This window comes from Tupaia chinensis, unplaced genomic scaffold (assembly GCF_000334495.1).
Source record: "Tupaia chinensis unplaced genomic scaffold, TupChi_1.0 Scaffold000355_1, whole genome shotgun sequence".
Lineage (NCBI taxonomy): Eukaryota > Metazoa > Chordata > Mammalia > Scandentia > Tupaiidae > Tupaia > Tupaia belangeri.
The window spans coordinates 6318263-6332552 of record NW_006159850.1 but is presented as its reverse complement, the minus strand read 5'-3'; the positions used below and the strand labels follow the sequence as shown (position 1 = coordinate 6332552).

Below are 14290 nucleotides of genomic sequence, written 5' to 3'. Positions count from 1 at the left end.
GAGAGAGAGAGAGAGAGAGAGAGAGAGAGAGAGGAAGTGAGAAAGCAAACCACCTGGTCTGGGACTCAAACCATGGTCGGCCATGTGGGAGTCCAGTGCCCCCAACCACCATGCCACCTGCCAGCCCCTATGGCGTGGTTTAAAAAGCATGCAGATGCACATATACTGGTCTTCTTCACCGTTGAACACTGTGTCACATGGTACACTTTCTCCTCCTGGCCATGCTAGCAGCGTCAGATTTCCGTGGCTCAGGAATAATAGTTTCATTGTCTTGTTCCCTTTTGGTCACTGCCCTCTCTCGTCTCTCCCTTTCTCCACTCCAGTCCTTGGCGCTCCGCCACTCTCTCTGTTTGCACTTCTGGTGCTCCCGTTTGGTGCTGGGTCTCGCCACACCTTATGAACTGGTCTGGCAAAGCTAACCAGTGTTGTCTTGTAGGCCGAGTTCGGAACTTCTGTGTGGTACTTAAAGATGTCCCTCCCACTCCTCTCCTGCCTCTCCCCGCTCGCGAGTGCCCTCCTAGCTCTCTGATCATTCTTTGTGCTTTTCCTGGTTGAGACTTTTCCTCTGTCTCCCCACAAATGTGCTTCTGGCGGGGCTCCTCCTCCAAGCTTCCCACTCTGTATTCCCCAGGCCCTGCTGTTCCCTCCCTACGCCCAAGGTTGTCAGTGCAGCTGCTCTTTACAGTCGTGGGTGGAGTGCTTAAAAACACCCATGCTTGGGCCCAGGATGGGCTACATAGCTCGGTGGCGGACTTAATCCAAAATGAAAATACAGCGCCCTGGTTTAAAAAGTGATTAAGAATTTAAGATGGTGACAGTAGAAGATTAAACCAAGCCTAAGGCCCTTGTGAAGCACAGGGCCCTGTATAACTTCCCAGGTCTTAAACTTGAACCTGCCCTACCTGGGTGCCTTCTCCCCTAACCCAGTTAGACCATTACCCCCCAGATGGAGTCCCAGTCATCAGTTTTTGTTTTTCTTTTCTTTTCTTTTTCTTTTTTTTAAGAGAGATTTTTGCTATAGGGCATGTGCGCTCACCAGAGAGACAGAAAGTGAGAAATCATCTCCCAGGGGGATGGCCACACCACAATCCCTTCTCCAGTCTCCTCCAGGGATCTTGGGCATGCATGCTCATGCACCTGGCATGAGTTTGAAGCCGCTGGGTCTGGGACTTGAACACAGTCGACCATGTGTGAGTCCAACAATGTAACCATTACACCATGTTCTGGTCCCTGCTTTTTTTGTTATTTTCTAGAGAGATTTTTGCTGTAGTGTGCTTGCTGGAGAGACAGAGTAAGACCGAGAGCCAGAAAGCAGGAAATCACCCCCCGGGGAGATGGCCATGCTGCAGTATCTTCTCCTCCGTTTTCCTCCTGGGATTTTGGCCACCCATGCACACATGCCCAGTGTGAGTTTTAAGCCACCAGGTCTGGGACTTGAACTGTGGTTGACTATGTGGGAGTTCAGTGACATATCCATTATGCCATCTGCTGGTCCCACAGCATCAGCAGTTTTTAAAGCCCCCCTGGTGATGCCAGTGTTAGGCAGGAGCAGATTTATGCCACTGGCTTCCCAGTCTGTATCACCAGCCTGGTCCTTCTGCTCAGCACCGTTTCTACATGTGTACAGAGGTGGCTATCAGGCGTCTTTGCTTCAGTCGTGGGGCCTCCACTTGTCCAAAACTGACCTCATGATCTTCCCCTGCTGTCCATCTGTAGATCAGTTTGCTCTCCCATGTTCTACGGCTCAGACTCTGGAAGACACCTACGCCGGTATTCAAGCCAGCACCTGGGGCTCACTGAGCCCCCAACACACCCTCAGTCCCTTACCCTATTGGCCCCATTGCTGTCAGTTCTACCTTCAAGGTCTTAATTATCCCGTCTTCTCCTGGCACCCCCAGCACAGGCTCTCATAGACTCCTGCTGGGCTGTCCCAGTGGCCTCCCTGTATCCTGCCTTTAATCTTCACGCTGCGTACCTCTTACAGCATCATCCATCTCCTATAACCCTCCCACGAGTAGGCCTTTGTCAGTCATCCTCTGATGGCTCAGTGGTGCCTTATCTGCCACCAAATGAAACCCCAACTCCTTAATGAGGATTAGAAGGCTTTCCGGATCATGGCCCCTGCCAAACGCTTCATCTGCAGGACCTGCTGGCTCACTGGGTAAATTCTGAAAAACTTCCAGAACAGAATGTGCTATTTTACACCTCTGCACACTCAGCTTCCTTGTACTGGAATTTCCCCCTCGCCTCCACTCCCTTTTTCTAAGACTGTTCCCTGCGTCCAACGGCAGGCTTGACTCCCACAGAGGGCCTGGTTCACACGCAATGCGTTTTGCATGACTGTTTGCTCGTCCAGGCTGCATTACTCACGGCCTCTTCTGGACACTTACTCACCCTGTCTTGCAGGTGCCTGCATTACCACATTATTGTAAGTGCCTGTCCATCTCCCACGCTTCACCATGTGGTTTCTTGAGAACAAGAACCACTTATGATGAGACTTTCAAAAGTCCGCAGGAAAGTAGAATTATAGTATGAGTTTATTTTTGGTGCCAAAACTTTGAAATCCATGCATAGTTTTTTCATCGTACACATTTTCCATGAATATTTTGAAGACCTCCTCATGTAAGTCAGGATTTTTTCAGATGCAAATGGCACAACCCACTCCCAACTTGCTAAAGAAAAAAGGGAGTATATTTGCTTATATAATTAAAAAGACGTGGGGACTTCAGGCATGGCTGGATCCAGGCACTGACGTACCCCCTCTATTTAGTAGTTCTGCTTTTTCCATGTTGACTTCATCTGGGGGCTGAGGCTCCACCAGCTTCCAGCCTCTTTACAGCTATGTTCTTGGCCGAAGGAGAGCAACGGTTCCTGCCTTGTTTTGTATTGATAGCTGGAGGTTTATATTATCCGGAGAGCCCTTGGAAGAGGCCCTAGCACGAATCAAGTATGGTAAAGCCTTCTGCTTTCCATTCATCCAACGCTCAGCATAGCAAGCATAGCACTTAGCAGTCCTTAAACACTGAGGACTGATGTGAGGAGAGAAAAAAATAGGTTGTTGGCTTGGGAAATTAATTTTGAGCAACTTTAGCAATGTGTAATAATCTCCCAGAAAGGCAGTTTTCCTGACCTGATCTCTTGTTATCTGATAGGGTTGGGCTTGTTCCTCTTATGGGACGGAATTCCTGGAGGATTACTCAGAGATTTTCAGCACAGACCCCTTTTGTGGGGTGTGCTGACCACCCTCAGGAGAAAGCGTGGGTTCTAGGCATGGACATACCGAGGCAGAGCCTGGGTGCAAAGGACAGGGCCAGGTCAATTCCCGAGGTGTGTGCTCCTGCTGTTTTGTGACCAGCACTGAGGGCAGCTCTCCTCTAGGTGAGATTGCCACTCCCCTCCCCTCTGCTCACTTTGGGGTTTCTCTGAGCTATGGCCCTCCAAATCAGAGAAACTGGAGCAGCTTAAGATCAGTGAGAAGTGGGGGCCAGGAGGTGGCATGGAGTTGAGGCGCAGGACTCTCACATGGCTGACTGTGATTTGAGTCATGGACCCAGTGACTTTCTTTCTCACTTTCTCTCTCTCTGCTACATGTGCTCTGTAGCAAATTTTAAAATTAATAAATAAATAAAATTGAATAAATAATTTAAAAATGATCAGCAAGAAGGATGTTTGCAGAACAGTCTGAGGCCCACAGAGTAGCCAGAAGACCTCACTCCTGTAAGTGGACCAGCCCCATGCTGTGCTCCCATACCGCATTTTATTAAATGAGCATCAACACACTTTTAATGATGAATTAGTCTGAATTATCATTAAATTATTATAAGCCCTACAAGTGTACTGAGCTTATTGGCCAGCTGTGAGTTCCATGGCAGACCTGGCTGTGGTAGCATGCCTGGCTGTTGCTGCTTCTCAGCCAGCAGAACCACACGGGTGGCCCAAGTCAGATTCCTGGCCCACACTAGGTGCACACCTGTAATCCCAGCTGCTCTGGAGGTTAAGCCAAGAGGGTCAGGATATAGTGAGACTTTGTCAAAAAAGCAATATGAGAAAAGAAAAGAAATTTATGGCAGGGGGTACAGATTATGGCCCCACCTAATTTTAACGATTTTTCAATTTGACTTTGAAATAATTGTAGGTACACTGGCAATTGCAAAGCACTGTGCAGGGAGGTGCTGTGCACACTGCCCAAGCCCTTCCATGCTGTCTTGCCTCTCTGTAGTAGAATATCACAACCAAGAAACTGGGTTGGCCCTATAGCCTAGTGGTTAAGGAAGCTGGATCCTGAATGGCTGACCACGGTTCAAATCCTGGCCCCTGAGGCTTGACAAACATACCAGGTGCTTGAGCATTTGTGCCGATCATATCAGCAGGATGGTGAACTGTAGGAGAAGAGGTCATGGCATAACCACGCCCCACTGAGGAATACTTTCTTCTTTCTCTCTCTGTTTTTCTCTGATGAGTGCACATGCACTCTGGCAATTAAGAAAAGAACTTAAAAACAAACAAACAAACAAAAAAACTAAGTAAAAATAAATAAATAAGTGGGGAGGGCGGAAGAAAAAAAAAACAAAAAACTAAGACACTGACATTGGCACAGTCTACTGAGATGCCTTAGATTGCATCAGTTATACATGACCATGTGTGTATGTGCATGTGCGTGTGTGAGTGCACGCGTGCACTCATGCAACACTGCAATTTTATAACATGGATGGCTCTGTGTGACAATCACACAATCAAAGTACAGAACTGGCCTGTCACTACCAGGCTCTCCTGCCACCTTTTCCTAGCCACACGTAACCTCTATAACGTCTAACGATCACTAATCTGTTTTCTACCTCTTTAACTTTGTTATTTAAAGAATACTGTCTAGCTTCAACAGCTGTTTTTGTAAAGCCTCTGTGTTAAGCATTTTTCCACATTTTTAAATTATTAAGAGACATTTGGGGCCAGCTCTTGGCCAGGTCGTTAAAGTGGCTGGATTCCACCTGGCTGATCGTGCAGTTCAAATCTGAGACTCAGCAACTTGAAAAACACACCAGGCACATATGTGTGCATGCCCAAAATCCTGAAAGAAGGTAGAGATGGAGGGAAAAGGATTGTGGTATGACCATTCCCCATGGGGGAGCTTTCTTGTTTTCCCTCTCTCTGCAAATGCACACACCCTCTGACAAATTAAAAAATAAAACAAACAGGAACCAGCAGATTATGTAATGGCTACACCACAGATTCCCTTGTAGTTGACTGGGGTTTGAGTCCCGGACCCAGTGGCTTAAAGTCACGCTGGGCACATGTGAATGCATGCCCAAAATCCCAAGAGGAGAGTGGAGGAGAAGGGATTGCAGCATGGCCATACCCCCTGAGGGGTGATTTCTTGCTTTCTGTCCTCTGTCTCTCTCTCTCTCTTTTTCTTGGAAGCACATTGTCCTATAGCAACAACAACAACAACAACAACAACAAAAACAACTCTCAAAAAAATAAATAAATGAATAAATAAAAATAAAATTTTTGGACATATGAAGATGATATGAAATTCAAATGTCCATGACCATAAGTGAAGTATTCCTGGAGCCTGGCCACTCCCGTTCATTTACATATGGTCCGTGTTTACTCTTGAGCTTTGATGGTGGGGGGGGCCAATGAAGCTACGATATTTACTACCTGACCTTTTGCAGAAATGTTTGCCAATCCCAATCTAGGACATTGCTCATACTGCTTGTTAACTGGTCAAAGGTGAATGTCAGTTTGAGTGGATGAATACCACCACTTGCTCTTGAAAGAGACATGCTCCCTCCACATCACCTAGTAGCTGCTGAGCTCAAAGCACACAACAGGCCTCATCTCATTCAAGGTCCGTGACCGTTAATATATTGCAAATGCCAGGCCACAAATGCGGGTGTGCATTTATTTTCAATAATATAATGCCATTTGTATTTTGAGCTGTCTTTCTATCATGTGACAAAACCCATTTGGGTCATTTTGAGGCTTGCCTCATGCCCCCAGGGTAGCATTTAATTCCTGGGGAGAGAGGAGACGCTTGGTCTTCAGTGGTCACTGCACGCTGGCCCCTGCTGAGAGGGGCCGTGCTCTGTGCTGCCCTCAGGCAGGCTGGCTGCTACCTACCTCCTCATGGCTGTGGACAGGCTGGTGCCTTCTTTCCTGTCACTGAGACTCACTGGGTTTTTATGCCACAGGTTCTCTCTGAGCGTACATTTGGAGCACGGAGGGCGTGCTGTATCACAAATGCTGCACTTCAACAATATTTGTCTTCTTCTTTTAATTGCCAGAGGGACCATATAATCACCGAGAGAGAGAGAGAGAGAGAGCGAGAGAGAGAGAAACACTCCCCATCCCCCAAAGGGGAATGCTCATGCCGCAGACCTTCTCCTCCATTTCCCTATCCCACCAGGGTCTTGGGCATGCACACACAAGTGCTTGCTGTGTTTTCCAAGCTGCAGGTGCTGGGGTTGCACCCAGGAATGGCCATGTGGGATCTAATGTAAAAGTCCCAAAGCTCAGTGCTGATACACTGTGCCAGAGGGCTGGCCTGACAATATGTTCTGATCAACGGTAGCTGACCCACCAGGTCTGAAATGGGGTCCAGGAACTTGCATTTCTAGAAAGTTCTCGGTTGATAACCAATGTGCTGCTGGGAGACTCCACCTTGAGGACCACTCTCCTGTACCATGCTGGGGCTCTGGTACCTTGGAAAATCTGTTTTGGGTCTGTCTAGCTAAATGCACACTGGATCCCATCACTGCTGCTTCTGCCGGTCAGAAGGCCCCGGGCCGCTCACCCCTGCTCCAGGTCTCCCCTCCTGCCTCTCCTGCTATGTAGGTCTGTGGGTCCGGTTTGGTGTTTCTTGGAATCACATGGATAATTTTAAAATCAACCAATGTCTGGGTTCCTTCTCTTCCCCACTCAACCTTTTGGCCTAATAGGCTGGGATGTGGCCTGGACTTCGGGGACTTAAAGTTCTCTAGGTGATCTAGTGTGTAGGTCCAGTTGGAAACCCTGCTTGGAGGCAGTGTCCTCAGGTGTGGTCCAGACCTGCAGAATCCACACTATCCAGAGTCCTGCCACAAACGCAGGGCTCAGGCCCTCTCCCAGACTCTCCAACTCAGACCTTTGGAGTCAGGCCCTGATCTGTCTGAATAAGCCCTCCTGGTGATTCTGATGCCTGTCAAGGGGTTCAGACTGATTGGGGCGGGGAGAGGGCTCGGAGACTCCATCAAGGACCTGCTATCACGAAGGCTGCCCACCCTCCCCCCCAGTGTCCGTGTGTCCCTGGTCTAGAAAATCTGCTGTCGCTTAGGGAGGAGAGCGGGTGGGTTCTTACACCATCCTGTCTTGCTGTGCAGATGTTACACTCTCTACACACTCCTTGGAGAGAGAAACAGGAGGGAGGATTCGGAAAGTTCAAAGCCAGGCAAAGACTCTTGCTGTCCTCTGCTTGCTAAATTACCCCTTCCTGTAAATGACAAACCCCAGCTGCCTGGGTGTAGGACACAATTGCTTAATAGTTCACAAATGTATTCCCCATATTGACTTCCCAAGGTAGGCATTTTTAGGTATTTGGGGACAGTGAGATTTGAGAGTTTGTGATCTGCCTGGATCCTAAATCTCAAAGCTCTGACTCCAGAGCTTGAAGAATTGAGAGTCCTTGTGGTTTGAATCCCAGACCCAGTGACTTGAAAATCGCACTGGGTATGTGTGTATGTGTGCCAAAAACCCCAAGAGGAGACGTGATTGCAACACAGCCATCTCCCCTGGGGGTGATTTCTCACTTGCCCTCCCAATGCCCCTATGTCTCTCTCTTTGGCGAGTACACGCAGCCTATGACAAAACCTAAAAACAGAAGTTCTTGCATTCTTTAGTCTGGTCTGTCTGTGAAATATCCCTTTCTTTCCCCAGGACTATGGGCTGTGATCAACAATGCTGGGGTCCTTCTCTTGCCAGCTGATGGGGAGCTCATTCCCATGAACGACTACAGACAATGCATGGCCGTGAACTTCTTTGGAGCTGTGGAAGTCACGAAGGCCTTTTTGCCCCTTCTTAGGAAATCCAAGGGGAGGCTGGTGAATATTGCCAGCATGGCAGGTGAGTCTGCTCTTCCCACAGGGTCCTGGAGTGCCTGTCGCAAGATGTTGTTCACTGTTTTCTCTGTGGGCTGCACAGGAAGGGGGCACTTCAAGGTGGGACTGGGCTAGGGTTCGCAAAGTTGTTTATCCACTGTTGACCTTAACACAATAAAATCTTTGCCTCTTTTCAAATCCTTTCATGTACAAATCCTTATCTACCTTCTAATTCATCTGTTCATTGCAGGGATTTAGCGTTCTTAAATAGCTTCACAATGCAACTGCCAACACACGAGCGTCCAGGATTTGGCAGGAAATCCCTCGTGACGGATGACATCAGCATTGCATGCAACCTGTTTCCATGCTCTCTGAACTCAGCATTTGCTGTTGTTCTCTGTAAACTCAGCGGGCAAATACCGTCCCTGTACTCGTGCACTCTGAGTCCTGGGTCACAGCTGCCTACTAGTGTCACTGTTAGATTGACCACAGTATTTTCTTTCTTTCCTCTTCTCTTCTTTTCTCTTCTCTTCTCTTCTCTTCTCTTCTCTTCTCTTCTCTTCTCTTCTCTTCTCTTCTCTTCTCTTCTCTTCTCTTCTCTTCTCTTCTCTTCTCTTCTCTTCTCTTCTCTTCTCTTCTCTTCTCTTCTCTTCTCTTCTCTCTTCTCTTCTCTCTTCTCTTCCTTTTCTTTTCTTTTCTTTTCTTTTCTTTTCTTTTCTTTTCTTTTCTTTTCTTTTCTTTTCTTTTCTTTTCTTTTCTTTTCTTTTCTTTTCTTTTCTTTTCTTTTCTTTTCTTTTCTTTTCTTTTCTTTTCTTTTCTTTTCTCTCTTCTCTTTTCTTTTTTTTTTGGAGAAGTTTTTGCTATAAGGGTGCATGTGCTACTGCAGTCCACTACATGAGAGTCCAGCGACATAGCCGTTATACTAACTGCTGGTCCCATCCCCAACATTTTCAACATAGTGGGCTAGGGATGTGACATTTGACGATGTGTTGTCTCTTTTCATTTCAAAGAATAAATAGCCAACAAGTTGAGACATGCAAGTGTCTCCTTGAGGCAAGGACTTAACAATGTCCCCTTCCATAAACAATGCCTGTGCAAGTGCTCCCCCATTTTCTTCTCAGACAGACACTTTCAAGCTGGGATTCCTCAGAACCTTACTCAGTTTTGGAGACCATTCATGGGGTTGTCTTTTCAGTCCCTGAACACCTGAGAGGGTTGGGCTCTCAACTCTCAAGTTCTGTCGTCAAGTAATGGAATACTCCTCCTCACTGTTGGATCCATTGGCTCTCAGTAAGATTAAAAAATAATAGTAATGGGTCCAATTAGTTTTGTTTGTGTGTGTGTGTGTGTGTGTGTGTGTGTGTATGTAAGTGTCTGTAATGTGAACAATAGTTCTAGAAGAATTTTTCTTGGGGGGGGGTTCCTTGTAATTTCCTATGCAAAACTATTGTTTGCCCATCTCGTTCCCTTTCTTGGCTTTAACTCAGCAACTTTCTAGAAACTAACTACTTTGTGTGTCTTTGCTTAGACTCATTGGTTGGCCTGAGGCATAAACCAGGGAAGGAAGAAGGGAGAGAGGGAGAGTGAGGTGTCTGACACAGTTAGGAGCAATGAGCATTGTTCTGTGGTATAAATAGTCCCACTGTGGCCAATTTCAAGCTATGACTGTGACATTACTGAATGTGGAGCTGCAGCAGCACATGCTGATCCAGTATTTCCAGCCTAGAGTCCAGGCTGTGGAGGAAGCCAGAGGGAAAGAATGTCCTCACCTCCTGTGAGTTTGGGACTACTGCTTTGGCTGGCATTTGAGAAAGCATAGGGGGTAGGGAGTTTTGTGATTTTTCTTCTTACATGCCTTAACTCCTTTGACCTCGTTTATTCGAGATGATAAGACACAAGACTTTTGCTCCCCATTATTCAGGGAGGCTGACAGAGAAGGGCTAGAATAGTGAAGGCTTGGAAGAATCTTGACAATCAGATTGTTTGGGTTGGCCTTGTAGCCTAGTGGTTAAGGGAGCTGGATTCCACATGGCCATTTGCAGTTCGAGTCCCTACCCCAGAAGCTTGAAAAACATGCTGGGTACATGTCCAAAATCCCAAGAGGATGAAGGAATGGAGGAGAAGGGACTGTGGCGTGACCATGCCCCATGGGGTGATACTTTCTCCCTTCTCTCTCTTTAGTGAGCAAACATAAACTTTGGCAAATTTTTTTTAGAAGTATTTATTTATTTGTATTTATTTTTATTACTTTTTTTTTTCATTTGCTATTGGGCGTGTGCTTGCCAGACACACACACACACTCACACACTCACACACACACAGAAAGTGAGAAAGCAAGCCTCCAGGTCCAGAACTTGGTGATGTGAGAGTCTAGCACCTTAACTACCTCACCACCTGCTGGCCTGACGTCTGGCAATTTTTTGTAAAAAATCAAGATATTTTATGTCTTTCAGAGTGACAAAATTGACCAGTAATAGGGACTGAATGAAGAATCTAGTTATTTTGACTTACTGTCTGGGCATCTGCTCACTAAGCTTGTGATTCCACTTTAATTTCTAACTCTCCTCACACACTGTCTTCCTGGGGATTCTGTAGTTCTCTGCTCCTTGTCTTGGAGCATTGGGTTGGCTGTCCGAAAATGTGAGCCAGCTTGAGCTGGGAGTCATCGGCATGAAAGTCAGTGAACGTCTTGTCAGGAACATTTTGGGGTACCAACAAATGGCATAATGGTTATGTTGCTGGACTCCCATGTAGTTGATCGTGATTCAAGTCTGGGACCCGGTCATTTAAAACTCATGCCAGGCACGTGTGTGCCCATGATCCCAACAGGAGAATGTAAGAGAAGGGATTGTGGAGTGGCCATCCCCCAAGGGGTGATTTCTCACTTTCTGTCTCTCTGTCTCTCTGGCAAGCGCATATGCCCTATAGCAAAAATCCCTCAAAAACAAAACAAAACAAAAAACAAGAAAAAGAAAAAGAAAAAAGAAAGAAAGAAAGAAACATTTTGGAACCCAAAACTTTTGAACCCAGGACTATAAACGAAAAATATTAGATTGTTTTGCTTACAGAGGACGCAGCATCCTTGGTGACACTGTGACAAGTCACTTAGCCTGAGGAGGTGAGGCTACATAGCAGTCAGGTACACACATTCACTTTCCCAGCAGGAAGGTTTGGGAGTCTCGAGGGGAAGGATTCTTGTCACCATGGTGAGCTGTGGAGGGAATCCAGGAAGAAGAAAGTGATGGAAATGCTATGATTTGCTGTCTGGAAATACCATCTCAGTATCAGCTGACAAGTCGAAGACCTGGCTTGCCCTTAATCTTCCCATAAAGTCCTTCCCATTAATCTTCTGAACTCTCAAACAATCCAGTTTATTTATTTTTATTTTACTTTTTTTTTTTTTTTAGAGAGATTTTTGCTATAGGGTGCATGCACTTGCAGAGAGACAGAAAATGAGAAATAACCCTCACCGGGGGGATGGCCACGCTGCAATCCCTTCTCCTCTAGGGATTTTGGGTACACACGCACATGTGCCTGGCATGAGTTTTAAGCTGTTGGATCCTGGACTCAAACTGCAGTCGACTATGTGGGAGTCCAGTGACATAACAATTACACTAAACGATCCAGTTTAGTTTCCCAACAAACCTCCCAGAATTATGCCTAACAGACTCTCCATCCTCAAGAGAAGGCTGGTAGGGAAAATGGAGTGGTCTGGATACCAGTTCCAGCTCTGTCTGGAGCAGGGACTGCCATGAATCCACTCAATTTGGACCTGAGTGAGGGAGACCAGGCCTAATCCTGATGAACTCTCCATGCAGCTACATGGACCTCCAGTTTAGCAATTAGTACATCAGTTCATCACGTTCGGGTTATTGATATTTTGCTCTCCTAGACTATAAACCCCTTGATATCAGTCATTGCTTCTCATCTATCTATTTTCCACCCCAAATGCAACAGTAATTGGATGAAAAGAATTAAGAAAAATGCACTAGGAAAAAAAAATGCACTAGGTAACACTGGACAAATCACTTTCCTCTCTTGGACTCAATTTGTCTGTTTTTAAGATGGAGCGATAGGCATAAAGAGCCTTCCAGTGGTGACATTCTATGACTCTCTGTGTGCTTCTTCTGCCTTCCACTATGATGTAACTTGTAGGATCAGAAACCCTGGCCTGGACTTCAGTGAGAGTCTATTACATGCTGACCGCAGATAAGAAGGTTCTTTCTGCCTTGACTGTGTGTGCCCTCTGCCTTCACTTGCTCAGATAACGGAAGAATAGTGGTCAGAGGCCAAAAACATCTTTTGAGTTTTTTATTTTTAATTGACAGACTTTCTTTCTTTCTTTCTTTCTTTCTTTCTTTCTTTCTTTCTTTCTTTCTTTCTTTCTTTCTTCTTTCTTTTTCTTTCCTTCTTTCTTTCTTTTGGATAGAGAGAGGAGTACCCTCTGCAAAGTTTGTTTGCACTGTGACCCCTCTCTCCAGCACTCTAGCTTACCAGGAACCTGGGTTCATGTGCATGCACCCAGTGTGTTTTCAGGCCCACTGGGCACGGAGACTCAAGCCATGGTTGGTATGTGGCTTCCATACCGTAGTCTGCTATTGACTGTACCAGATGCTAGGTCCATAGACTGTTTTTTTTTTCTAGCAGTTTTAGTTCTCGATAAGTTCCATTTTTTTCTCCCATAAAGTGGAGGAAATCAGAGTACTGGCCACATAAGGTGTTCTGAGGCTGAAATGGAATAATCTACAAACCTTCTGTGTGGGTAGCATGGATTCCTCACAGGTTATGAGTGTTGTCATTTTAATTATTATTATTATTATTATTTTTTAAATTATTTATTTATTTATCCACTCATTTATTTTTTTTTAATTTGACCAGAGAGAGACACACACACACACAGAGGGGTGGGGGGAAAGTGAGAAAGTAAGCCACCAGGTCCAGGACTCGAACCGTGGTTGGCCATGTGGGAGTGTCCAGCACCTCAACCACCACGCCACCCGCTGGCCCCATTATTATTATTAATGGACACTGCTAAGAATATCTTTTATTCTTTACCTCTGGGCTTCTGGAAAAGCTAGGTCGATGGTGGCCTTTACTCACTGACCCCTGAAGTCTGGCTTCTTTCTTTTCCCTCAAAGACTGACTGCTCAGTCCCCTGGGCCTACTGGCTACTTCTCCTCCTTGCTTCTCTGACACATAGAGGTTTTTTTTATGCCTTCTCCTGACATTCTATCTGCATCGTCCAGCCTCAGGGAGAAATTTCATGTGTCTCTAAAACAGGCAGAGGCAGGCAGCATGAGAGCTCTTGCACCACTGAAAAGAAAATCTGTCTGGAAGTTTAAACTCCCCAAAGATGTCCTCATGAGGGATCTTTGCAAACTTGTGAATATACATTCAAGTATATTGTATTTTCTTTATCCATTCATCAGTTGGTGGACATCTGGATTCTTTCCGCTTCTCACCTATTGTAATAATACTTTTATGAATGTTTCTGTGTTAGGTTTTTGTGAGTACACTGTGAATTCTGCATAAGAGTTAGGCATTATTGTTGATATTTTCTGTGTCCTTGGGGGAAGTCACTAAATTTCTCTGTGCTTTAGTTTTTTCATATTTTAAAATGGGGTTGATGAAGATAATAACAGAATTTATATCTCGAGACAGTTATGACCATTAAGTACATTAAAAACTGAAGTTAAAATACTCAGAACAGTGCCTGGTGTGGAGCAGACATCTAACAGATATTCAAAATTATCATGAGGCATCTGTTATATGTCCAGCTTTTATGGTTACCAGGTACATGATCCCTATAACCTACATAATATCTAGCAATATCTCCATTTTACAGGTAAGAAAAACAAGCTCTAGAACAGTTAAGTGAGTGGCCCTGAACTTGGGCCCCCTGCCCTGTCTGACTCACCAGACCGCCTCTTTCCTTGGTGACTCAGTAGGCCCACATGTTACCACTACATCCACCACGAAGCCACAGAGTCTCAGATGCTCTTCCCAAATGTAACCTCTAGCCAGTTTTGCTTCCTACCAGCCCCATGGTCAGATGCTTGCTCCAGACTCACTCCCATTCCCAGCTTAGAATAAGGTCAAAATAACCCAGATCTAAATCCATCCCAATGGGTGGGAATTTCCAGGATTGGTGGGGCAGGGTGGGGTCATTGCATATTTAAATACTCTAGGAGACAGAAGGTGGAGTCGACCACAGAATG

At 45.8% G+C, this 14290-nt stretch overlaps 1 protein-coding gene across 1 annotated transcript in view; it reads left to right on the top strand.

Moving 5' to 3' along the window:
* The window catches only part of HSD17B2 (hydroxysteroid 17-beta dehydrogenase 2), a 60284-nt gene that overhangs the window by 32046 nt on the left and 13948 nt on the right, over positions 1 to 14290 (top strand). Inside the window, exon 3 of the mRNA XM_006152578.3 lies at positions 7912 to 8097. Coding sequence (XP_006152640.1) covers positions 7912 to 8097 — 186 coding nt within the window. The remainder of the gene's footprint in view (positions 1 to 7911; positions 8098 to 14290) is intronic.